This window comes from Bos taurus, chromosome X (assembly GCF_002263795.3).
Source record: "Bos taurus isolate L1 Dominette 01449 registration number 42190680 breed Hereford chromosome X, ARS-UCD2.0, whole genome shotgun sequence".
In the NCBI taxonomy this organism is placed as follows: domain Eukaryota; kingdom Metazoa; phylum Chordata; class Mammalia; order Artiodactyla; family Bovidae; genus Bos; species Bos taurus.
The window spans coordinates 8,659,569-8,687,300 of NC_037357.1; the positions used below are offsets into that span (position 1 = coordinate 8,659,569).

Consider the following 27,732-nt stretch of genomic DNA (forward strand, 5'->3'; position numbering starts at 1 on the left):
CAGGATTTCAAGCAAAGTGCAATAACAGCGTATTTGGATTGTATTATTATATTATATTATAATATATTATATATAATATATATTATATTGTATTATTATATTATATATAATATATATTATATTACATTATTATAAAGATGAATTTTGGAAAATCTGTTGGCCAGCTTTCCCAGTGTCACTTGTAAATGTCTTTTTGTGAAAAGTAAGTGCCAAAGGGCCATTGTAACTGCCCAGGATTTTGGGCCTCAGAAGAGTTATTTTTTAGTCTCTCCTGATCGCCTCCCCTGGCCCATCCAATTCTTGCCAGTGCATTGGGTTGCCTTGCTCTCCTAGCTCCCTCCCACCCCTGTTTTTCAATCCTTAATTTTCTTTCTATTGCTGAGAAAGGTATCAACAGGAGGGAGAACCTTTATAAGTCCTAGCCTAGAGGCTTTTAAACTTGAAACAGCTACTCTTCTTTTTTTATTAAATGGTCATTGGTGTCAGTGATCCTATATGTATGAAAAATAAAAGTGAAAAGATGTCCTCTTACGATTAGTGCCTTTCTGATTTCTACACGTATACTTTCAAGATTATGCGGTTTTATTGCTCTATGTTAGGGAGCCACTTTTCAAATCTCAGGTGACCAGACTGACTTGAGAATGCAGTTTGGCGCATGAATAAAATGAGACACAGTGTTCATTTGTCATTTTATTTTTTAGAAATGAAATATTCAAAGTACTTTTTTGTTTCAAATATCAACACATAATGTTTAACTTTAAATATTTACAGCATGTTGTTGTGATGCTCTGTAGAAAAATGCATGCTTCTGACCTGAAAGCCAGAGCGAAATGCAAAAGACCATTTAACTGCAGCCAGAGAACATGAACCTGTACAGTATCCAGTCACTTTTCAGCACAGGAGTGAGAGCAGGAATACAAAACTGGAACCTATTGTTTCCTAGCAACATGGCTCAGGCCATTATAACACAATTTCCAGTATGATTAGAACCTCTAACTGTTGTTATATAGAAACTGAAAATCTTGGCATACACTGTAAACACCTTTACTTCTCATGAGAAAGTAAGCAGCTAAAAAGAATATTTTTCTGACGTAAAGGCTATACTTCTCTTTTTCACCTTCTCTCTTACTGATGCTTTTGCCAGAAGAATAGTAAAGATTTAGACATTGTCATGAATCATACAAGTAAAATATTTTTCAAGGACACAATCTGATATACTAACATTTATTTAAGAGGTTAAAGTCCACCACTAAATCTAAGGAAAGATTTTTTTAACTGCCAAACACATTTCCTTTGACAAATAATGTAAGATGACAACTGCCAAGACAAAATCCACAGCAAGTTTAACTCTAACTATTTTCAGTTACTGTTTAGGAAGTAATTTCTTCTTATACACAGTAGTATATTTGGTCCTTAATAGCTTTCACATGAAGGACACACTGGAACAGTCACTATTTTGTGGTTGAATTATTTTTTGTTGTTTGTTGTTTTCTGTTTTTTTTTTTGTTTTGCTTTTTTGTTTTTTTTTGTTTTTGTGTTTTTTTTTTTTTTTTTTGCAGAATAAAGAACCTTACAGAAGGCTGTGGAAGAGCAGTCTGAGATCTGAAGTACTACTCAGGTCAGCTATGTGTATGTGAGTTCCTCCAAGAACACAAGAATGTTGCATCTAATCTGTAGCCTTCAGTTTTTCCAGAAGCTATAATACATTTCAGTCTCTCCAAAAGTTCCTTTCCACACTTGATTACTGTACTTTTGCTTCCATTACCACTGAACTCCATTACAATTGCCCTTACAGGAACATATCTTTATAAATGCAAAAACTGTCCTGACTCTCTTAGGTGATATTACAGTGGGGCCTGGTCTGGTTAAAAAAATTTGTTTCAAAAAAATGAAAGAGAAGAAAAAAGTAGTAGAAACAACATGATAGGATGCTTGAAACTGTGTCAATAGTAATAAAAAAAAAACCTTATGAAAATCAGAATTTAGTTGTATACCTCTCTACGTAGCATGTGAATTCCAAATTATACATTGTTAAGTTTTCATATATTTGCTATGTTGTATATATTATGTTATATATATAGTCTATATATTATAGATCTTATAGATAAATTGACAGTAAAGGACACACTTATTTTATACATTATTTTGTTGGGTTAAAAATTAAACCCAATAAAGCCTATTTATATGGTGAGTGTTTTACTAAAAATTAGTATGAATTGGGCTTTATTTCCCTTTCCTTCAGGAGTCACGCTTCTAATCAGCAATGATTAGAATGACAACTAAAAATAAATATATTTAAATGGCTGTTCAACTATGAACTTTTCAGCTCTTTTGGATCTCTAGACTGTAGTGCAAGAGTCAAAACAAAACAAAACAAACAAGTAAAATGGGCCTAACTAGGAAAAAGAAACAATCACGGAGTATTCCCTGCCTCCAGCCCAGAAGAGTCTTCATAGGAGAGCCCAACTGCTGTGCTCTCACTCAAGCTGACTTGAATGCTGTGTGGCTGTGTAGTAGTGTCAGCTGCATGTCTTCTGGGTATGAGAAATTCATGTATTTCTCTTTAAAATGCTTTTACTTTCATCAGGAAATGCAAACGAATTGTTCTTTCTTTAAACTTCAGAACTACAAGTCAGTAAAGGCATTCTTTGTATTCAGATGAACAGGAAGTGATGTATTCAATATCTCCACATTCTTATTAAGAAATGACAAATGTTTCTCTTAGATTTACTACTCATTAGTGTGCTAACCTTTTGGGTTTTTTCCTCTTACCTCCAAAAAACTTTGGAAGTGGTAAAGAGAACAGTAATGGTTCAAGGCAGTATTAGAACCACAGCTGTTAGTGATAAAAAGTGCATTTCCTGACTATAATACAAATATAACTTTAAGAAACCAAAGGCACAAACTAAATAAATATGTATTACAAACTAGAAATGCACAGTTCAAGGTAATTACTATTAAGTAAAAGCTTCAAATACTTGTTTCTAATGGATATTTAAAGCAGTTTGAAAATGATACATCATCAGTGAATTGCAAAAAAGTATAATTGCTTAAAATATAAGCAAAATAGACTCTAATATTGACATCTTGGATTAGTGATAAAATACATCATCACATTTATGAATGTACTCTCTATATACAGTTCATAAATCATTTTTCCATTGATTTAAAAGAACATCAGAGGTTCTAGGAACTTAAGGTCCATTTTTAGGCTGGTGTGGAGGTATTCAAATTTTCAACAAGTTTGTGAGTAATTTTAGAATCCTGTCCTGATAAATACTCTACCATTAACACAGGCCTGATTCAGGGGAAAAAACTCCAATAGTATGGTTGTAGTCTGGATTAGTCATCTCTTGAGCTGGTGTCCTTCCAATTAAAAAGAGAGATGGGTTCATCATGAATTCTCTCTCTCACAATATGTGTGTAAGAATGTGGTAACCCCAACCTGAAGGTTTTGAAAATGAAATGTTTGGATACACCCTCCCCTGCTGTCTGTGGGTCCTTGCCTTTGTCTCACTCTACTTTGTGTAGTTAGGAGTCAGACTCTTTAAAAACCTTAATGTGAGCCTGGATTCTGACTTTGCATATTTCCCAAAAAGACAGTCATCACAAAGCAAGGCACTGACCCCACACTGCATTTAGGTAGTAGCTGGCAAGAGTCCAAACTGCGACATTCCATCACAAATTCTCCTTCAGACACAGCAAATGTCCAGACTCGGTGATGAAAAGTCCTGAAGCTGGCTCAGGGGATTTCTCCACAGGCCACATTGTGCTGTCCTGTATTTTCATTTGTGGTAACTCACAATTGCACAGCAGCTTACAAAATCTTTGTCACTGGGCACAAATCTCCCAGTTCACCAAGGGGCTTCTTGGATGACAGGATTCATACAGATTGAGAAATTGCAGCTGATATTAACACTAATCCTGATCTTTTTTTCTAAATTTTAAATGATCACAGAACAAAATAACCCTTCCTGGAAAATAGCTATTTTCCCAGGCAGGAGAGATGATTAAATAAATAATAAATGGGCAAAGACAGAGAACTGAAATAACTATCCATATAAATTATCTTAGTAAAAAATAGTCTGCCTCTCTATAATTAGTTGAAATGTGTTAGGTTGGAAAGGGCTCAATTACATTTCCTGACTACGGCTGGGAGATGTTCACTACAGAACTGTACATTGGAAAGATAAATCTAAGTGGGGTAAACAACATGGCAGCAACTTTCGTGATGTTTAGTTTGGTCTTCCCACTGGTACTTTCCTTTCACCTTAATATTATGTCTTTTTTTTTTTTAAGGTTTTGGCTCTTATGAATTTCTGCAGTAGTAGTGAGTGTAATGTATCGACATCACAGGCATGTATGTCTGTGAAAGCCTTTTTTTTTTTTTTTGTATCAGAATCACACTTGGTAGTAAATTACCTTTCATGTGCACAAAACCATTGGATTAGTGTATAAATACTGAATCACGAATGTGAAACTATGACCAAAACACACCCTATATATAAATGAGAAATTCCTACTTGGGTTAATAAAAGCTATGTTTACATGACACCAATACAGCTGGACAACTGAGTACAAAATGTAGTCAAAACAGGTTGGGTGGGAGGAGTTTCATTGGCCAGCTGCCTTGGTATCATGTATACACAAGCAGATAGTGGCAATTGGGTTTGGTGACCACACCCACAGGGAAGTGTGGTAGACGGAACCCAGCCACCACACGCCAAAACACAGCACAACAACATGGCATTTATTTCAACAAGCAAGGAGGAATCATCAGGGAGGAAGGGTAAATGGGTCCTGATTCTAGGAGATGGTGGCCGAGGACATTTTACACTTCTTTTGAAGTTTCCTGTAACAGATCTGGAACACGTGAAAGAGCTGGTAGTCTTTCGAAACACACGGCTCAGATCCTATTGCACCACCTTTCAAATAGCCCACAAGTTCTGCCAACAGCTGAGTATGTAACCTTGTGTCGCAACAGAGAACCTCGGGTTCTTGCTTTATATTTGAACATATGCATGGCTCAACAAATTGAAAGTGGTGCTTGCTGAAAACTTTTTTTTTAGTTGTTTGATTTCTACTTGTGTTATTTTGAATACTGCCACACAAGAACTAAAAATCTGTCATTTCTTAAAGAGTTTAAACAAACAATATTAAAATACCATCTTCTGTCACATTGAAAGGCAGTTGGATATGTTTTTCCTCCATATTTACATATACAGAGTTCTGATCTAGAAAACCGATACAATAAACCATTGTATGTTTTAAAAACAGGCAGTCTTTGGTGACGCAAAGGCAGAGTTTTTTCTGTTACCTCCTGCCTATTTCGCTCTGTCTCATAAAGTGAATATTATTGGCACTGTCAGAAAGTTCTAAATACTGCTCGACAGACAAAACAAAATACCCATCATAACCTTGCACTCTCCCGGTACTCAGCAGCTGCTGTTTCTCCCCCTCTGTCCACGCCCGGATCCCCTCTTCCCCTTCTTGCAGCCTTCTTTGTTCCTTAGTCCAGGCCTGGGCCACAGCGCGCTGTCTGGCGATCTCCAACACGTGGTTCTTCTCCTCTTCGACAGTCGTCCCATACCGGATGTTGAAGCACAGAGCCCCATGCTGGAGCTGGATATCTGCAAACCGTCTAGTCCTCCCATTCAACACGGAAGTCATCTGGGACACGGTGACATTGACACCGTTCTCCAGAATGCGCCTCCCCCCAGTGTTACCAATGAGCACCAGGTCTTCCTCCAGAGACCCGAGCTTAATGAAGTAGTGTGTGTCCCTCCCCTCTATGGTAAAATGTAGGTTTTCCAGGTAATGAGCATTGTTGAGAATGGCAGCTAGCCGCCTGCTATCTTCATTGGCTACTCCTATAATATCGGCTGTTACGATGCCATCCTTGATGGCGAATTTTATACCTTTGCCGAAAACAGAAGGGACAGCGGCAAACCTTGGTTGCTTCCCTCCTTCAAGGCACCGTCCATCACCATATCGGGGAGTCATAGGAAGTTGGTCCAAGGAAATGAAATTCCTGAGCTGTTTCTGGAGCTCACATTGAATACCCAGGATGGTCTAGGAAAGAAGAAAGGCACTGAGCAAGTGTAGCAGAGGGTTAGACACTTGTCATATGCTTGGTGATCGCAGAAAGCAAAGGTTTGCCAGGTTGCTTCCCCCTTTCCTTAATTTTCTGGTTTGTGATTTAAAAACAAGCCTAATTTGGAATCTCTTCACCGGCGTTTTGGAAAGGAAAAGACTAACAGGTGATTTGATTACCTGGCATATATTTCTTGATATCTTGGTGAGTTAAGGGTTAAGCATAAGCAAATATGTTCAAATTTGATACCATAGAATCCGAGACCTAGAAGGCACTTAAGTGGGTCTGTGTGTGTGCTGAGTCGTTTCAGTCATGTCTGACCCTTTGTGACCCTATGGACCATAGCCCGTAGCTCCTCTGTCCATGGGATTCTTTAGGCAAGAATACTGGAGTGGGTTGCCATGCCCTCCTCCAGGGTATCTTCCCAACCTAGGGATCAAACCCATGTCTCTTACATCTCCTGTATTGGCAGGTGGGTTCTTTACCACAAGTGCCACCTGGGAAGCTCCCCCCAAACAAAGACACTTTATTTTTTCCAATTCAACAGACACTAACTAGCTGTTTATTACTGGATGTAGAGTAATATATTAGCCACAGTGAGGTATAAGGCATCATTCTTACTTTCAAGTAGCTCATGATCTTATACATAACAAGAGCAAATCAGCCAGTTCATGGGTCTTTTTATGTGGATTAAAAGAAAACAAAACACTTTTGGGACCTTCCCGGTGGTCCAGTCCTTAAGAATACACCTGCCACTGCAGGGACACAGGTTTGATCCCTGGTCCCATGCGCCCTAGTGTCTGTGCTCCACAGCAAGAGAAGACACTACAATGAGAAGCCTGCGTAACTCAAATGAAGAGTAGCCTCTGCTCGCTGCAACTAGAGAAAGACTTTCAGCAGCAACAAAGACCCAGAGTGGCCAAAAATAAACATAAATACCTAAAAAACCTCTTTACTATGGCAGATTTCAAACATATTAAGAAATAAACAAGAGAATAATGAACCTCCAGGTATCCATTTAAAAGCATCAGAAATTTCCAAAATTTTGATGAACTTTTTGCAGGACTTTTAATTACAGCTTGGGGCTGGTGCACTGGGATGACCCAGAGGGATGGTATGGGGAGGGAGGTGGGAGGGGGGTTCAGGATGGGGAACATGTGTATACTCGTGGCGGATACATGTTGATGTATGGCAAAACCAATACACTATTGTAAAGTAAAAAAAAAATAAAAAATAAAAAAAGCATTTTTACAAAAAGGGATAAGCCTCTAGTACCTACTTAGAATTGCCTTTCACTTATAATTTTTTAATACTTGAATTTCAAGCCCTCCCACCCAAATTTCAGTTTTATTTTGTTAAAGCCATATATATGTATGTGTGTGTGTATATATATATATATATATCCATTTGCAGACACAGATATTCCTCTTTCTTTCATCGGAAAGAAAAAGTTCCTTCTTGCTTTCACTTTGTATCTCATCAAGTGATGGAATTTCCTGCTGAGCTTTGAATGTTTTGGTATTCCTATTTTTCCAGAAAGTTTCTAATATTTGTTATTTTGCTTCATTGCTCTTACATACTTTTTCTTTATTAGAATAATTTTTTTGACTGCACTGTGTGGCATGCGGATCCTAGTTCTCTGACCAGGAAATGAACCTGTGCTTCCTGAAATGCAAGCTCTGAGTCTTAACCACTGGATCACTAGGTAAGTCCCATTTATCAGAATAATTTGTTATTCCCATGCTTCTAATGCACTATGCTCTGATTTATTTTTCAGCTGGAGATCTGATGTTTTATGTCTCTCAGAGAATAATTTTCTCTCTATAGAATCCATAACTACCCATTTTAGAATCATGAAAGTTCAGTTCCACTTTCCTCTTGTCAGTCTACTGCAGCAGTCATCAAGTCACACGTTGGTCTTTTCTTTTCCCAAAGCTCCAATTCTCTGATCCTTTCCTCATGGAAGCTTTTATCCTACCTCCTCATTAATCATGGACATTTAAGTGGATAGTCAAGAAGACTCAAACAGAAGTAAGCACATATATGTTAATACTATTTCATGGTGTTGGATGCCCTTCTGTTTTTTTTCAGCTAAATAGGGATGGTAAAACATTTACTAACCTTTCCAGGATCCCACTCTTGAGTTTTTGTCTGAAGCTGTAGAAGCTCATAAGTTAATTCCAAATTTTCTAATTCTGGTTTGGGAAATCCAGGTAGTACATTGTGTAACTGGAAACCAAATAGCTCCAACCAACTTCCAATATCTGTGAGACACAAAATTTAAAAGAAAAAAAAAAAAAACATTTTAAAGCCCATACTTTACAACTTTTGTGGAAAGCTTGAAAGATGCCTTTCCTGCCTTTGATATGTTTAGCCAATGGTAAGTTAGGGATAAGCTCCCCTTTATATCACTCTAAAACATCTGATCCTTTCTCTGGGGAAACCTTTTGATTCATGGATAATCATAGAGATTGGCTCAGTTTACTGTGTGGAAATTCTTAGTGTGGTAGTGGTATTAAGGCCACACAGACTCTGGTATTAGATTTATCTGATGCAACACAATCCTGATTTTTCTTCTGTGAAATTATTTGTAGAAGCTTTTAAGAGTGAAAACTATGAACAGAGAGCTTAAAAGGAAAGAAGAAAATGTACTAGGATGCAAAAGTATCATGTTTTACTCCAACGTGTACAGTTCTGCTCACTCTAGAAGACTAAGGAAGAGATTGACTGCACAATAACTTGTGGGCTAGCTGGCAGGAAGAGGAAGCATCTTTACAAAGGCATTGAGATTATGTGATAAACACCATGGAGCGTTTTCTCTTTAGCATAAAGCATCACGCCATTTAAATACCTGTGGTATACTTGGCAACATCTTGAATTTTGCCAACAGGGTAGTTATTTTCAAAAGAGTAGAGGTTGAATGGTTTAGGAAGGAGGTTCAACTGTTTCCATATATGATGATTAGGCGTCGTCCATCGACCAGCGATAACATCATAATCCCTTTGCCCCAGGTGCACTAGTTTAGTAAGGAAATCATAGAGTCCTCCATGAAAACCAATGATGACCTGAAAGTCAGGATAAGTGTCATGGTAGATATCTCCATAAGGCGTGTACAGTATCTCTTTGATCACCTGACCCCGACTGCTGAACACAGCTAGTGGGGTGCCTGTATTATCACAGGCTACGTAATATTCTTCACCACTGCTTAGCTCCATGGCAATAAGGTGACCTTGGAGATCATAATACAGGGATGTAATCTCTGAGCTGGTGTGGTTGTACAAATGAGTAACTCTTATGGGGTTGGCAAGGTCTGCATAAAAGAACTGGAGGTGCTGTCCAGGGCTGGACTTACTGGCCACACGTCGCCCAAGCCCATCATAGTAATACTGCACAGTCCAGCCAGAAGCCTTATTGTAGGCTTTCTGCAGCAGACCATTAGAATTATATTCAAATACGTCATTTCCCCTCTGTCTCAGAAAGCCATCTTCATCCATCTTGTACTGAATTTCTCCAAGTCTGGTGATGCGATCTCGGAGGTCATATCGGAGAGGAGTAAGACGAGCACTATTCCCATGGCTTAAGAGGTTGATGTTCCCATTCAGATCATAACTATAACGCCACTGGGTTTTATCGTTTACAGAAACAGTTTGAAGTTGCCCATCAGCATCATATTCATAGAAGTATCTTGTTATATTGGCATCTACTCCTACTCTGATATCACATATTACCATTCGGCCCATGTTATCATATTGAATAGTCATCCAGTAGGCAATTGCCTTTAGGATTTCATACTGGACTTCAATGACTTGTCCGTTGGCGCTGAAGATCTTGGTGTGCTTCATCACGGTAGTAGTTATGACTTGATTTAAATCGTAATTAATTACACTGAACTTTCCAAACTGCTCTGTTCGACCAGAGACATCGACGTATCGGTACAGATCTATGGGCAAAGGGGTTTCATTGATCACAGCTTGCATGCTGGTGACACGGAAGTTGTTGTAGCTGTAGTCAAAGCGAGCATTTACAAGGCCTTCTTCACTGAATCTGAAAATCTGGCGCCCAATAAGAGGTCCTGAAGGGGTCAAAATAAAAATCATGAGAACAATGCAAGAGACTCAATATTGAACAATCAGAAAGTTCTAGTGTTCTTTTCTTTAGTAGTGATGTTTTTACATTCAAAATGAAATATTAGAGATTGATGTTTGATATCTAACGCCCAGACATCTCATCTCATAGATACATAATGTCATCACTGTGGTCACCAAATATGAAAAAAAATTAAAACACTGCATATTATAGTTATAGAATAAATTAATTATAGGAACTTCAGAAGTAATAACCCATTCTCAACTACCCAACCACTAGTTGAAGTGATGAAACTGATATTATAAACATGCTCTCTTTTTATAATTACTGACAAAAATACTTTCAGTTCATTTAACACGTGCTACAAGGTCAGAGGCAATGGCACCCAACTCCGGTACTCTTGCCTGGAAAATCCCATGGACAGAGGAGCATGGTAGGCTGCAGTCCATGGGGTCGCTAGGAGTCAGACACGACTGAGTGACTTCACTGTCACTTTTCACTTTCATTCATTGGAAAAGGAAATGGCAACCCATTCCAGTGTTCTTGTCTGGAGAATCCCAGGGACGGGGGAGCCTGGTGGGCTGCCGTCTATGGGGTCGCACAGAGTCGGACACGACTGAAGCGACTTAGCAACAACAAGGTCAGAAGGTCAGGTTTTGACCAAATCCAGTATTACAGTAACTGGATTTCGGTATTTTATAAACCCACAGGATTAAATATAATAAAAAATGGTGACTTTTGAAGACATGTTGCCATCAACTGAGGCTTATAGATGTTACACAAGGCTTGAACTAGTTTCAGTGAGACTCATATCTTTGGGACTTTGAGACTTTGCATCTTTGGGACGATTTGGTGGTGACTAGGGAGGGGTACCCAGTTAGACTAGGTACTTAGAGTTCAACCTTCTTGAGGGCTGAGAGAAAGGGAAATGCACTGTATTTTTTAAGGAATTGGCTTTCACACCATCTATCACATATTTTTCATTTTCAATGGAAGATAATTTGATAACTCAAATTTGGTTGAATTGCATGTCTGTAAGTTAATGCTTCTATCTCGGACTGTGGCCAGCAAAAACTTTCTAAGACCGATGTGCTTGTATACATCACCATCCTTTTACCACAAACCTGTTTGCCTGTATCTGATTGTGCAAATGAAGCCATCGTGCATCAGATGTATTGTCTTAATCACTCCAGAAGACTCTTCATATGTTAATGTGACCTGGGTGGTATCGTAGAGAATCTCGGACAGCCTTGCTTGTTTGGTGTACTTGTACAAAACTCTGCGCCCTGTCCCCAGATGCAGGGTTTGCAGTAGTCGGCCATCTCGACTGTAGTCTTGGATAAAAGAAGTGCTACTGTCTGGTGGGGTGTAGATGTTCCGGTAGTAGCCCACCGAAAGCATGGTTTGTAAGCTGTGGCGCACCATACTAGGCATGGTGACTGAGAGCAGACAATCCGATTGGTCGTACTCAAAGATATAACGCCGCTGGCTATGTAAGAGAAGCATCACAGACTGAAACGAGACAAAGGTACGACAGCATAATAGTACCACTAAAGTTGACGAGATTAAAGAAAATACCCATTCATCCTTTCAGTACAAAGTCATCGAGCACTTCCTGTGTGCCAGGCACTGTGGTGGACCCTAGTTATACAGTGGCAATAATGTGTCTGTCCTCATGGAATTTACAGATTACTGGAGGAGAAAGACAAATAACCAAACAACTACAATATAGTGTGAAATGTGTTATACAGAGGAAATTCCAGGGTGTTTATGGGAGGTGGAGGAAGAGCAGCAACCGAGACTTAAGAGGTCAAGAAAGGCGTCCTGGAGACCGTGACATTTACAGCTGAGACCTAAAGGGTGACTAGGCGTGGCCAGATGAAGGCAGGGAGGTGGGTGGGCTGGATGGGGAGAGTACTCCTGACACAGAGCAGAACATTGTGAGTGGCTAGATAAGAAAGAGAACATGGTTTTTTCAAAGAACATGGGGCATTTGGCGTGGCCAGAGCATGGGTATGTTGGAAGGGATGGGTAAACGGCAAGTGATGAAGCCAGTCAGGTAGGCTGCGTTTAGATCACACTTTCTAAGCCGTGCTAAGGAGTTTGGACTTTTACCTGTTGACAACAAGGGAACCACTGAAAGCAGATGGAAGGAGAGGACACTTGCGCCACTGGAAAAAACAATCCAGTTGGTATTTCAGAAAGGTTACTATTGCTTCAATGTGGAGATGAATTGGAGGGAGGGACACAGAGGGCAGGGCATGCCATATATTAAGTATTAGTCACCAAAAATTACTAATTGAGTTCATATAGCAGATGTCTTTCTGAAAAGTAGTATATAAAATATTATCATTACAGTGATCCCCCCTTATTGGCAGTTTTGCTTTCTGAGTCACCCACAGTCAACTGCTGTCTGAAAATATTCAGTGGAAAATTCCAGAAATAAACAGTTCCTAAGCTTTACAATGCATGCTGTTCTGAGTAGTATGATGAAATCTCATGCTGTCCTTCCCAGGACGTGAATCATCTCTTTGTTCAGTGCATCCATGCTATATATGCTACCCGCCCGATAGTACAGGAAATAACATAGTATATATAGGCTTCCCTACTATTCCCACTTTCAGGCATCCATGGAGGGGTCTTGGAGTGTATCCCCTGTGGGCGAGGAGGGACTACTGCACAGCTTTACAATTCATGTTTTAAATGATATGAAGGAAACATGCCATTAAAAGTGGAGAATTCTCTGGTTATGCAAGCCCTCCCACCCCAACTGATCTGTATTTCAGAAAGTTATTTGTTGAGGTATAATGCCATGCATGTAACAGGTGTTTCATTGATATTGGTTTATCTTATTCTAATTTTAAATATAGTCATAAAAGGAACACTGAAGGAGAACTCAAACTCTATTTTTAATTGAAAAGCATTTAAATCTCATCTTTTAATAAAAATTGCTCACCCCTGGAAATTCTGATGTATCTCCCCAAGGGAGATTTTACCCTTACTTTCTAGAGAATTGGCTTATCAAGCAAAAAGATTTAGTTGAGCTTTATTTTCTGAAGTTTCTGTTATGAAAACAATAGGTACCATTTCATCTTTTAAATATAAACTACATAAATATTAATGAATTACAGAAGCATATATAATGTACATTTAAATCTTCTAAATATGAAATTATATTCTAATATTGAACATGCTTCTTGAAACTGCATGTCCTCCCTGCTCTTCTGAGAATTGATTTCAAATCACATGTCAATACCATGAAGTCAAAGTCAGCACTTATTTGCTCATTGGCTTATCCTTTCTCGCTTTTCCACCAGGTACTCTGCCTGGGGATACAGAGCCGTGTGTGGAAACCCTGTCACCTCATAACCTGTGGATACTCTGCAACTCCAGAAACCCTGCTGAACAGAAGGCGGGAGACGTGGAAGTCCTGCCTGGGCACAAGGACACAAAGGGACCACCCTTGACCAAGGCAGAACTCAACAGAACCTAAGGTGAGACTGGTAGGCAATGCCTCTTTGCTGAAAGCCAGATTTCTCAGCTCCTTTCCACTCTCTTCTGTCAACTTGCCATGAACAAATGACATCTGTCACCTGCGAGGCGGGCCAGGGACAGTCACCATATGGTTCGCACACATTATCCAGTACCAGCCTGCCTTTTCCAGTTGCTGCACCAGCCTTGCCAAACATTTATAGCACATCACCACTGCATTCTCTCCCTGCTCTCATCTTCCGTGCTGTAGTAAACCACAGCCTGACCCTGTTCCTAGGTGGTGCTGATGCTGTGCTGCCCAAGAATGTGGATGATGTGATTAGAAATCTCGTGAATGTAACTGTTGTGTGGCCAGAATAGCATTTAGCTCTCACTTGGCTACTTTGTCACTTTGGGTGGGCATTGTTATCAGTTTGTTCAAAAAAATATACTTATAAGTCCATCCAATGCCCCCAGCGCTGCTATAGAATAAAAGGTCATTTCTTATTAGTCCAAACACTAGAATTTTATATTTAGTATTTTCCAAAAAGTTGATTGTGAGAACTGAAATGATTGTGAGATCATTGTAAAGAAGAAAACTAAAACCATGGCTGCATATTCATTTGAACAGGAGTAGAAATGAGAGATGGGCTTCCCAGGTAGCTCAAACAGTAAAGAATCTGCCTGCAATATGGGAGGCTGGGGTTTGATTCCCTGGATCAGGAAGATCCCCTGGAGAAGGCCATGGCAACCCACTCCAGTATTCTTGCCTGGAGAATTCCATAGACAGAGGAGCTTGGCGGGCTACAGTCCATGGGGTCGCAAAGAGTCGGACACGACTGAGTGACTAACACTTTCAGAAATGAGAGATGGCAGAAATTTGAAAAAGTAAGGCATCTGAATGACCACCAGATGGCAGTGTGGGGCCACCTGGAAGCGCAAGCCAAAGGCTGCATTCTCTCCCTCTAGGCAGCCTTTGAAAACTTCAGCCCCAAAGAGGCAATTTTGTGTAAATGTATCAGACTTAAGCATCTTATTAAATGATTATAAAATATATTTAAATGCATTTAAAATGAAGTTCTTAAGAATGTTTTTAGGAAATGGAAAGATTTACATTTCCTGTAATACAAAATTTTAGCCCCACAAGTCTTCAAAATATAATTAACTCAGGAAGCCTCATGAATCAAGACAGACAATTAATGACCACATAGAGAAAATTTAAGAAACAATAATTGATTTTTTTTATTAGAGAAGAGATCATTTAAGCAACCACAGCTATTACCCAAATAATTATTTTTCTCCTAATGGCTACAAACCATTGTGCATGAAAATGATACCCATAATTTTTACTTACTCTAGAGGAAGTCAAATAATTTTTACAAAATTTCTGCACACTGAGGTAAAATATTTGCTGTTTGCTTTTTTCAATATATCATGGTATAGGGATGCCCAGCAAATGTATAAAGGTACAAAGAGAAGTATTTTGAGGCATAAAAAGAGATTTATATTTTTAAAGTTGGAGAACTGTTACTTCAAAATATAGTTCTGGAGCCAGCCTCTTAGTCTTTCTCTGCCCCAGACATAGTGAAAGAATGTTCTAGCAAAGGCCACGATAAAGAGAGGACTAGAAAAGAGCACAGGAGGCACAGAACTTCATCACCTCCCTGGAAGAGTACATGTAAATTGGATTTTGGTAAATTGAATATTCTTTCCTTTTTCTTTCTAGAACCACAATTTTAAAGATACTTTAATTTCCTTCCATCCTTCTGTTCTTTCCTGTTTTAATTCACCTTCAGGTAGCAGTAGGTGCTAGCACTAAGTTTTCCAACTTAATACATACTAGAATAAATATCAGAATGCATAATTTAAATGGAAAGAAACTTTTATTGAATGACTAGATATGCCAGGTGCTTTATATTAAGTTATTTCATTTAATTGCTGCTTCTATTCAGTGAATTAATTATTATCACTGGTAATAATGTTAATAAAATCAATCTCGTGATAAATGATTTTTGGAAAGTAAAGAACCATTCCATAATTATGGGTTTTGTAGGCTCTGAGTTTTGCATAATAGCATTGCTTAAGTCAGGGGCTACCTGGTAATTAGAGAACAAATTAAATGTAAGATTCAGAAAGGGAGAAAAGTCAGCTGAAAGGCACAAGTGATTTGGCTCGTCTCACTGGTCAATAAATGAGTTTTGGGGAGTTGCTGGGGCTTTTCTCCATACATTACTCGGTGTCAATAAGGTCTTATTTCTGTCCACTGCAGACACTGACAGTCTCAGGGAGTTTCTTTGTTTTGTTTTTAAAGAATTATTGCCAAGTAAGTTTCTACAGCCAAAAGAATTTATGTGAAAAAGAAGAATTCATGTGAAATTTGCTTCACATGATTCTTTGCTGAAATAACTGTGATGAAGTAATCAGTTAATTTAGAAAAGGGAAACAATAAAATTCTTCATTAATGTCAGAGAAGAGGCTAAATAACTGAAGTTTAAGTTTCAACAAGCTTTTCTGTCACTGTATAGACAGTTTAAAGGGAAAGATTTATGAGACCTAGAAGCAATTGTCTATAGGCAGTTAGCTCAGCAGCCAGACTGTGGCGCTAATGAGGTTAAGGCTCTGAGTTCAAACCTATAAATATTCCTGTGGGATCTTAGTTCCCCAACCAGGGATTGAACCTGGGTCCTTGGCAGTGAAAGCGTGGCATCCTAACCACTGGACTGTGAGGGAAGTCCCTCAAAGCTGTACATACTCCTAAGGCATGTCAGCTCCTTCACGAGTCACATGTAGACCTGTGGGAGGATCAGAGCAAACAAATCCTCATTCTTGAAAAAACTAATCAGCCTATATTCTGCTAGTGATCAGTGGCACCTTTTTCTTTTTCTTTTTTTCATATAAGGTCATCTTACATGCCTTGCCTCTGTGAACATACAACAAATATTTGGATTCAGTTAATTTTGTAATAAGTTTAGCACTTTGTGGACATTAATCGTATGATTTTGCTAATCATTCTTGTTAACCAAAATTCAAAAGAGAAAACACCCACTCTATAAGATTCAGATGTTCCCAGTGTAGAGTGTGGATTAGAGATTTCATTGATTTCTTCAGCAGAAAAGGACAGAGGGTACAGACAGCAAAGGACTCAGTCCTTTACCCTGGCTCCCAAGTGGAGTTCTGCTTTATCTCCTAGACATTTCTAATTTGGCAAATTTCCCAGTGACTGACTCTGGGAAATAGTACAATGGCTTTATAATAACATACAACCCCTGGCACACTTTAAAAAAAGCTTTCAGGGGTATATCAAAAGGCCTAGCATTATTTGGTGCAAATAGTGAAATTTCACCACGTGAGTTATGAGCACCCATGACTTTTCTAAGAACTTCTAGGGGTTAATCCATACTGACTCCCCTTGAAACCTCAGGGGAAAAAGTTTTTCAGTTTTCCCAGAAATTAATTCAGGACTAATGAACTGAGTTGAAAGGATAGATTTAGGGGAAAAGAGACAGCATCTTAGGATGTCAGAAATTGAGATGGCAGACAGAGATCAATTTCTCTTATTGTCTTCTGCTACTGGTCTGGCTAGAAACCATTTTGCTGTGTGAGGCTGATGTTTGACAAATGGATCCAGGGGGTGGATTAAAATCCTTGCCCATTCCCAGCAGATAGAGACCAGGAGCTCCCATTACAGATGCTACTGGAGACTCATTGTGTACAAAGGAGTACTAACACCAAGGGAGCCCCACTGCTACTATTTCCTCAGAACCATTCCTTGGGAAAATATGTCCTCCAATGTATACCACTAAACCGTCACTGACTATCCTAACAAAATTAGAATTCCATATCCTCTGTGCAAGAGCCTCTTTTCCAGAGCTGAGATACATTAACATGCAATTTTATAATTTTCTACCTATTTTACTTCAGTGTGAGCTTTCATAGTAATAAAGATACATCTTCAGGAGCATGAACAAATATGCTCAAATGAGGAGAAAGCTAAGCCATTATCCTGACTTCAGTTTGAAAGAGTACCTGGCAGAGAGTGGGGCTAGGGAAAGTTTTCAGCTGAAAAACAGCTTATCCTTGTAGGTATAATTTGTGGTGGTTGTTGTTGCTACTTTTATGGAACAGGACAGCCAGAATACAGACTTCACTCCCACAGGTCCTCAGCAAGGCAGGTAATCAGTGCTGCTTTCAATGTTCTCATTCAGAAACTCAGAACTAGTTTATTTTCCCTACACACTTACCTTTTCTAAGTAGGTATAGCTCCAAATTTTCCCATCAGCCCAAGTTCTTGAAATGATTTTTCCACTCTGGTCATATTCCATTTTTTCATTCCATGTCCCTCTTTGAATAAATGTCACCAATCCCGAAGGTGAATATGTGATGTTCACTTCATTATATCTGCTTACAGGAGACCACAGAACAGGTCGTCCAGTCTGGTCATAAAGAATTCGCAGGGTGAATTTCCGATGGTCATCATAGATCTTGCCTGTGCGAGTCATATGATCAAAATCGATGGAGAGCAGGTTTCTGTTATGGGCCTACAAAAAAGAGATAGGAAGTACATTTGAAGCACTGCCTTAGTTCCCCTCATCAAGGGCATTCACAATCCCAAAGCTTTTTCTGTTTCTCCAGCAATGGGGTCTCTCTTGCCTTTGAATCTGCATGGCTTCTCCTTGGATGACAACCTGTCTTTATTCTCCCAGGAGACTTTACAACCTTGGAAGGCCGGGGCCATGTCTTAACTACTGGGATGTGCTAGATTCTCAGCATATGGTTGTTGACTGTGTTTTTCCAACTCAAGTCTCAACTGTGCTGATCCAGTTTTCAGTGATTATGTAATCTTACTTTATGTAAGTCAGACGCCTACAGAGGAATGGGGCTTCCTCCCCTGCTTTTAACAATGAAGTGGCTAGAACATAGAATGGTCAATTATTTACATAATTAGCAAGCAGGAAAAAGGAATATAGAGAGCCCCCTCTAATTTATACAGAGATTCCCTTCTCTGGCTTCCTCGTTCCTCTGGGCATGGAGTTTTATTGTAATACTTTGCATCTATCACAGGGGAACACAGAGCAGCTCAGACTGTCTCCTAGACATGAAAGCCCACTCAGCAGTGTCTGCATGGAGGCCAGCAGGTAACTGTGGGAGGTATTGGTAGGTCCCCCAGTACTTGCAAGGGGGGCACCATTCAATGAGGTTGTGCAGCTTTAAGTCGTTGCCTCCTCCATTGGCCTAAAATAATCTTTATGCCAAAGAGGAATATTTTGGGGTGGCAAATTCATCTCCCCTACAAATAAACACGGAGAAACTTTGAGAAATGTAAACAACAGTGACCCGGGAGTCAGGAGACTGAAGTAGCTACTTGTCTGTGCTAATTTTTTCTACTTGGGCCTTATTTTTCATCTACAGTCATTTTTTCTACTTGGGCCTTAGTTTTCATCTGTGAAACGGGAGTAATGTTTAACACTCAACATCACACACCTGTGCTAAGAATTAAATGAGATTACATATACAGGTACCTGGTGATGTATAAAAACAATATTAGTAATTGTTATTTTTATTACTTTTAAAAATATTTATTTATTTTCTGCCATACCACAGGGCATGTGGGATCTTAGTTCCTCAACCAGAGATCAAACGTGTACCCCCTGCAGTGGAAGCGCGAAGTCTTAACTTTCCTAACCACCAGGGAGGTCTCAGTAATTGTTATTTTTAGATATGATTACTCTTCTCATCTCAGTTAGGCTTCTAAATGGGCCCATGTGTCAGATTCCAAAGTGACTGTAGGAACTGTCAACATGATCCAGGACAGAGTGTTAAATATCTGGTTAATGAGGTAGGGGAAAAAATTCAACATTAGGGTTTGACTACATTAATCATACTCATACTAAACCAATTCACTAGCTATTCAACTAAACTTTATGATAATTCATTTAAAATTTTTGTGGTCAAGGATTCCTTTAATTATCTGAAAGCTATACACTGTTTCCCCAGAAAAATGCATATAAACACATCAATGAACATTTTAAACAAAATCTCAAGTGGGCTCTGAAATCATGAAACTTTTAGGGGTCTTGAGTCCAGTTTCAAAAACCTCAGAAAGAGGTTTTAAAAAATGTTAATTTTTTTTTGCTGTTTAAAAAACTGAGATAAAACTGACATAAAACATTATATTAGTTTTAGGTGTATGGTATGATTCAGTATTGGTATATATTTCAAAATAATCACCACGATAAATCTAGTTGACATCCATCACCACATGTAGTTACAGTTTTTTTTCCAGAGATGAGGACTTTTAAGATCTATTCTCTTAGCAACTGTCAAGTATACAATACAGTATTATTCACTATAGTCACCATGCTGTACATTACATGCTCATATCTTTTAACTGAAACTTTGTACCTTTTGACCTCCTCCACCCATTTCACCCACCCTTCACTCCCTGCCTCTGGCCACCACCAATCTGTTCTCTCTCTGTATCTATTAGCTCTTTTTTTTGCAGGGGGTGGGATTCAACATCTAAATGAGATGTAGAATTTTTATTTTAGTGGCCTGGATGAGTGCAAAGCCAACATTCTCATTTCAGACTCTGGTCTTCCTTTGCTCCTTTTATGCACTTTGCTTTTTAAAATAACCTCTTTAAGTACCTCCCTCCAATTATAAAAGTGATATTTTTCCATTGCAGAAAAACTGGAAAGTATAGAAATATACAAAGAAAGTAATTATCTGTAATCCTATCCTCCAGCATGAATCACTGCTAATCACTGCTAATCATTTCCAGCATTTCATACCCACTTTTTAAAAATATAATCTTACACTTAAAGAATACAACAAGAATTGTTTCATATCCTACTGTTCAGCTAATGTTTTATCTCCATCATTCCTCATGTTATTAGATCTTCTGAATATGTGGATTTTAATGGTTATATCAACATGATAAACATTTATCTATCCTTTTTCCTATTGTTGGAAATTAGTTTTTGTTGTCCATTTTTCTTTCAATGTTCATGATTTGTTGAGAAGTTTTGTAAGTAATTATTTCCTTAATACAAACCCTATAAGGGAAATTACTGGGTCAAATGATAACATATTAAAGACTCCTGCTGCAACTTGAGATATTACTTTACAGTGCACAAAGGTTTACAAATGTATGCTCTTATTAACTAGCAGTGGAGGAGTTCCTGTCTGCATTGTAACCAGCACTGAGGATTATCATTGTTAGTAAGCTTTTCCCAATATGAGAGTGGAGAAAACGGTATGTTATTGTGGTTTGAATTTGCATGTATTTAATTACCAATGAGATTGAACCGTTTTAAATGGCTATTGGCCACACCTATGTCTTCTATGAATTGTCTGCTATTTTCAACGTTTTTTGGTTTCAGTTTCTTTATCAGCCAGCTAGGGCTAATGATATTTGCCCTTAGTTTTGAGCTGCAGGAAAAAAAAAAAAAAAAGGACAGCAAGTGTTCCATGCTATGAATTCCAGAAGACTAGTGATTAGATATTCCAATTATTTGGGAGGAAGTCTTGCTAGCTGCAGTGGTAGGTTTCATTCATGGAATAGAGCCACAGATCGGGAAGCGTGACTCTAACCACCTGTAGCCTATGTGTGCAGTGTTGTAGCATAAATACAAACTAACCTGCTGTTATAACCTAAAAGGTGATAGAGAAGCACATATTTCCTGTCTTTTGATACACAGGGCTTGGAAACCTACACAAAACCAGGTGTTCTTTCTTCAACTACCTTTCCTGTGGTTTTATAGCCACATATCTCTAACTGTAACACTGTTCATTTACAATAGCTGTAAAATATCCATGTACTCCCAGAGACAGTTGTAACTGTTACAATTTATGTTATAATGGTAGTTAAAGAGCCAAAGTATCAAGTGATTTTCAGTTCAACTAAATTTGTGGTTTTATTTGTCTGATAGATTAAGTTTACTACTCAAGAACACATTTCTTAATAAAATCATTACAGCGACACAAGCAAGGGACCACTGTTGAAAATCCACTACAAAGCGAGCAGAGGAAAAGTCTGCCTAATGTTCCTTCTCTGCCTGTCAAGACTTATGCTACCATGCTTCTCCGTTTTTGGATAATGCACTCTGATATTCAGATGTTGCTGAAACACTAGTTTCAAAGTCAGGTTTGGAAGGTAATGTGAAATTTGGCTCAGAGCTGCAAGGGGATGAAAGAATTGAAGATACCACAGCCCTCCATCTGGCGAGTCGCCTGTGGAACTTGTGAGAAGACTGTGGGAAAGAATGGTTTTCTTAGGTAAGCTCCTTGACCTTCCTTCTTGACTGCTTATGTGACTCCAGCCTGTATGGCAGGAAGCAGAACGAGGCTGACCGCCTCTGACTGCTGGGATCATGAGCGAGGTTGGAAAAGCAACGTGTTCATACAAGCTATTGTTTGCCTGAAAGACAGTAATAGCCCTTGACCCAAGTGTGGGCCATCAATCCTTATTTCAGCTCTTCCCCCAAACAATCTATAGCAATCCCTGACCTGGAAAAGAGAGGGGCAAAGCAAAGGTTGACGTTTGAGAATAGCCCCAAGTTAAAAAGGGTCCCTTTGGACAAGCTGCACATTGAACGAGAGATCTGAGTTTGGCAACTGATGAGCTGTCCACTGGGGTAAGGAAGCTGGACGTGGTAAAATTTTTCATAAGAAAGGATGTATTTGTGCTTTAATTTATTCTTTGGTTTTCCTTAGGCTTTTTTTCAGCTTTGCTGAAGATAAGTAAGGAGAAAGGCTTGCTTTTTGTTCACACTTGGACCAGAGAGGAAAGAGGAAAGAGTATGCCCTGGGGAGCCATGGGTTGTGTTGCCAGCAGGAATCAACGTACCTGCAAAGCATGGGCACAGGCCAAAGATCCAAAGAAAGGTGTCCTCTGCCTCCCCCCAGAGCCTTTCCTTGCTCTTTCTGAAGAGTTTGTGTTTTAATTGCTTAAGAGACAGTCCTTTCAACTCCCTTCAATTTGAAACTCATTCAATTAGTAGCCTAAAGATTATATTAGGTTGATCTATAAGACAACTGCTGGTGTTTGAGTGTTTTTTGGTCTACGAAAAGGGCAGCTTGCTATGGTTTAATCCAACACACACACACACCAACAGGAAAGTATTTAATCAAGAGCAAATTAACTTAGTGTAAAACTGTGCAAGTTAAATGGTATGGCAGAAATCAGGTGAGAGGAATGAATAAGGTTTTGAAGAAGAACTGGTATGCTCATTCGCACATACACACACAGTGCTAAACTCTAAGCTACAATCAGAGCAGCTGATTTTCTTTCGCAAGAAAGGAGGAGAAGGCTGAATTTTCAAGAATGCTATCTAGCATTTCAACTCACAATGCAACTGAGGTACCTGTTAGATTTTTGCTGAAGAAGTTTGAAGGTGAATAAGTCAGATGGGCCAAATATTCACTCTGTGGTTTGGAAGACATACTGCATTTAAGTTTCATGAAGCTGTGAGAATGGATGCAGGAGTCAGAGCTGCTTTTAAATTGGGACATGTTCCTTTATTCTCGCTGGTTTAAAGGTAATTAGTACTTGATTTTTAGATATTGATCAATACAATTCTAAAGACTTTATTTTTGACTGATATGGCTATGCTGACAATCAAAACCCACTTAGGCTTACTTTTATTTCAGAGTGGCCTACAAAGGAACAGGGCATGTAGGCAGCATTAACATCAGCCTCCATTACTCCACTGGGAACTTTTTTAACCTGTAGTTTGCTTTTTTCCTCCCAAGACACACTCTTTACCTGGGCAGCCAACAGAATCTTAGTGCCAGAAGAAATCTTACAACATGGGCTATTGAGCTGGACTGCCTAGGTTCAAATCCTGTGTCACCCTTTACTAGCTGTGTGACCTCTATGTGCCTCAGTTTCTTTATCTGTAAAGTGAGAATGCTAATAAGAGGACATGTCTGATAAGATGTTGTGAATAGTAAATAAGTTACTATATGGCAATATACATATAAGATTTCAATGAATGTTAGCTGTTATAATTATGCTTAGTCGTAGCTGTTATAATTATGCTTAGTGGTAACAATACTACTAATAATAGAGATTGTATAGACCATATCCCTCATTTTATATATGGGAAAAGTGGTGCAAAATTATGGGCATACCGGTTCTTCTTTAAAACCTTATTCATTCCTCTCACCTGATTTCTGCCATACCATTTAACCTGGACACTTTTTGCACTAAATTAATTTGCTCTTGTGGAAATACTTTCCTGTTGGTGAATTCATCTGGGTGACCATACAATCGGCATTTAAAAATTTTAATATCAATTAACTAATACTTATATACAAATGAAATAGTGTGTGAAATAAGACTTTCTGCCTAGTTATCTTAGCAGAGTCGTCCCAGGATTAACAAACATAGTTGTTTCTATGATTTGAAGGCCCCAAGGATCCCCCTGACCCTGAAAACCAACACTGCTCAGTAGCCTTGATGCCTGAAATCTCCAGGTGACTCCTTATGGGTAAATACACTGTTACCTGGGATGGAGAACCACAGATATATTTTAAAAACAGACAAATCTATCTGTAAGCAGGCTTCTTACCTAAATTTTCACAAAATGAATCCCTGCAGCAAACCTGGAGAGAAGGAAGTCAAAACAGCATGAAGCAAACATGTTTTCTGAGAAAGGAGGGAGATGCTAGAGGGAACGCGCCTCCCACATTCCCCATCATTTGTCAGCCTGGGACCTTGTGTTTCACCAGGCTTGTTCTGCCTTTCAGAGCTCAGCTCACGTAGGACTAGTCACATGTTGCATTTTAAAACCACTCTACCCTGTTCTTAGTTATCTTTGAATGGAGAGAAAAACAATCAATTGTGAGGGTTTTTAGACGAGTCTTCACTTCATTTTGCTTGTAAACACATAATCATCTTACCTGATTTGATGACTTCAGTGTGAAGTGCTAAGCTTCTTGGATTTTTTTTTTCTTTTTAATAAAGGACGCTGCAGTTTTGGAGCTTTGCTGTCACCTCACATCTCAGTCTGAGAAATCTTATAAAGAGCTTGAGGCCCAGTGCTGGGATAAGTCTCATCTAAACAGCATTACGATTCATGGACACAGCAAGGTGCGATCTGGATGTATTTTCTAAACCAGTTTGCTTTCGGTGAATGTCGAATTTCTTGATGGTCCAGGGAAAGGTATTTATGGGGACAGATGAATGCAGCAGATGAGGATATACATAGACTGGAGGGGAAAGTACATTGCAAGGAAGATGATTCAAACACAACTCAGGTTCGGTGTGTGTGTCGGGGGGAGGAAATGGATTTTTTAAATAGGTGAAATTTTAGGATGTTAATGTGATTTATTTCACTTAATGGAGCTGGTGCCAAAGCAGGTTCTCATGTTCCCCAGCAGTTTGTTTCCTCACCTTGAAGAGGACCCTGAGTGTGTGTGTGAAAAAAAAAAGTCACCAATCACTGGAGAAAAGTGACTCTTTTTGCTTTATCTTCAAGGGAAGTCTATCATTTTCCAATTTTTTTCCTTTCCACTAGAAGGTCTGGGCTGGATCCACACTGGCCTTTGGGGAACATATTCATTCCATTAAATTGGCTATGCCTAATCTGGGGAAACTGAGGCAGTGATATAAGCAAGAGTGCCTAAGGATGGAGAGAGTAGATAAGGACTGTCGAGTTAAACAGCCTCCTTCCTCTCGCCTCCTTCACACTTTTCCTGCCCACCCACACTTGCCAGTACATTAGAGTCGATTATTTGTCTCTTTTTGTCAGCATTGAAATGAGGAGTCAGGCCCTGCCAAGATGGGCTCCACTGAGTGGGGCAATGATTTATAGATTAATTATTTTAAGGAACAAGGAAGTACAACATGATGGAGTGGAAAGAGTACTGCACTAGGCAAAGACTTGCATTTTAGTGCTGGCTCTGATCCATAATAGCTGTTTGACTTTGGGCAAATCACCTAACCTCTCTAGGCCTTAGTCTCCTTATCTGTAAATTGGGAATAGCCAATCATTAATGGTTGTGGTGATCAAACAAAACTCTGACTATGAAAACATTTTGTTAATTGTAGGAAATGGCAACACACTCCAGTACTCTTGCCTGGAAAATCCTGTGGGCTACAATCCATGGGGTCGAAAAGAGTCGGACACGACTGAGCGACTTTACTTCACTTTAAACATATGTAAAGGATCATTATTGGTGTTAGAATTTTCTAGGGACGTGTACAGTAACACCACCTAGCCAGTCTCCAGTCCCAGAACGTCAGGAAGAACCCCTGAAGTCACAGATGAGAGGGCCCTGAATTTGCTGCCGTTATAAGCCATTCTACAAATCTGCTCAACTCTACCACCAGATGGGAAACTGGTCAGTTATAAATAGTATTAACTACATAACACTTCAGAAATGGCAAGGATCTAACAGAAGCAGAAGAGATTAGGAAGAGGTGGCAATAATACACAAAAGAACTTACAAAAAAGGTCTTAATGACCCAGATAACCACGATGGTATGATCATTCACCTAGAGCCAGACATCCTAGAGTGCAAAGTCAAGTGGGCCTTAGGAAGCGTTACTATAAACAAAGCTAGTGGAGGTGGTGGAATTCAAGCTGAGCTATTTAAAATCTTAAAAGATGGTGTGGTTAAAGTACTGCACTCAACATGCCAGCAAATTTGGAAAACTCAGCAGTAGCCACAGGACTGGAAAAGGTCAGATTTCATTCCAATCCCAAAGAAGGGCAATGCCAAAGAATGTTCAAACTACCGCACAATTGCACTCATCTCACATGTTAGCAGGGCTTCCCAGGTGGGGCTAGTGGTAATGCCAATGCAGGAGATGTAAGGGATGCGTGTTTGACCCCTGGGTTGGGAAGGTCCCCTGGAGGAGGGCATGGTAACCCACTCCAGTTTTCTTGCCTGGAGAATCCAATGGACAGAATAGCTTGGTGGGCTACAGTCCATAAGGTTGCAAAGAGTCAGACATGACTGAAACGACTTGGCATGCACACACACACATGCCAGCAAGGTAATGCTAAAAATCCTTCAAGGCAGGCTTCAATAGCACTGAACTTCCAGATGTACCTGGAACTGCCAGATGTACAAGCTGGGTTTAGAAAAGGCAGAGGAGCCAGAGATCAAATTGCCAACATTCACTGGATCATAGAGAAAGCAAGGGAATTCCAGAAAAGCATCTACTTCTGCTCCATTGACTATGAGAAAGCCTTTGACTGTGTGGATTACAACACTGTGGAAAACTCTTAAAGAGATGGGAGTATCAGACCACCTTACCTGTCTACTGAGAAACCTGTATATGATCAAGGAACAACAGTTAGAACTGGACATGGAACAGCAGACTGGTTCAAAATTGGGAAAGGCTGTATATAGTCGCCCTGTTTACTTAACTTACATGTAGAGTACATAATATGAAATGTTAGATGAATCACAAGCTGAAATCAAGATTTCCAGGAGAAATATCAACAAGCTCAGATATGTAGATGATACCACAATAATGGCAGAAAGCAAAGAGGAATTAAAAAGCCTCTTGATGAGGATGAAAGAGGAGAGTGAAAAAGCTAGCTTAAAACTCATTATGGCAAAACCAATACAATATTGTAAAGTTAAAAAATAAAATAAAATAAACTAAAAAATAAATGCAATTATTAAAAAAAAAAGAAGTACACTTTGAAAAAAAAAGGAAAAAAAAATACTAAGATCATGGCATCCAGTCCCCTCACTTCATGGCAAATAGATGGGGAAAAAAAAGGAAACAGTGGCAGATTTTATTTTTTTGGGTTCCAAAATCACTGCGGATGGTGATTGCAGCCATGAAAGTAAAAGACGCTTGCTCCTTGGAGGAAAAGGTATGACAAACCTAGACAGCATATTAAAAAGCAGAGACATCACTTTACCAACAAAGGTCCATATAGTCAAAGCTATGGTTTTTCTAGTAGCCATGTACAGATTTGAGTTGGACCATAAAGAAGGCTGAGCACAAAAGAATTGATGCTTTTAAACTGTGGTGCTGGAGAAGAATCTTGAGAGTCCCCTGGACAGCAAGGAGATCAAACCAGTCAGTCCTAAAGGAAATCAACCCTGAATAT

General features: G+C 39.1%; 1 protein-coding gene across 6 annotated transcripts in view; it reads right to left on the minus strand.

Moving 5' to 3' along the window:
* Nucleotides 1-677: 677 nt before the first annotated feature.
* Nucleotides 678-27,732, minus strand: part of TENM1 (teneurin transmembrane protein 1) — a 916,085-nt gene continuing 889,030 nt past the window's right edge. For 5 of the 6 annotated variants that reach the window (XM_005227449.5, XM_059883262.1, XM_059883266.1 and 2 more), the window contains 5 exons: nucleotides 17,893-18,189; nucleotides 11,305-11,692; nucleotides 8,946-10,166; nucleotides 8,216-8,358; nucleotides 678-6,072 (listed from right to left, as the gene is read on the minus strand). In XM_005227449.5, coding sequence (XP_005227506.2) covers nucleotides 5,314-6,072; nucleotides 8,216-8,358; nucleotides 8,946-10,166; nucleotides 11,305-11,692; nucleotides 17,893-18,189 — 2,808 coding nt within the window. In that variant the 3' untranslated portion in view covers nucleotides 678-5,313. The remainder of the gene's footprint in view (nucleotides 6,073-8,215; nucleotides 8,359-8,945; nucleotides 10,167-11,304; nucleotides 11,693-17,892; nucleotides 18,190-27,732) is intronic. The other variant, NM_001256555.2, reaches the window with a different exon arrangement.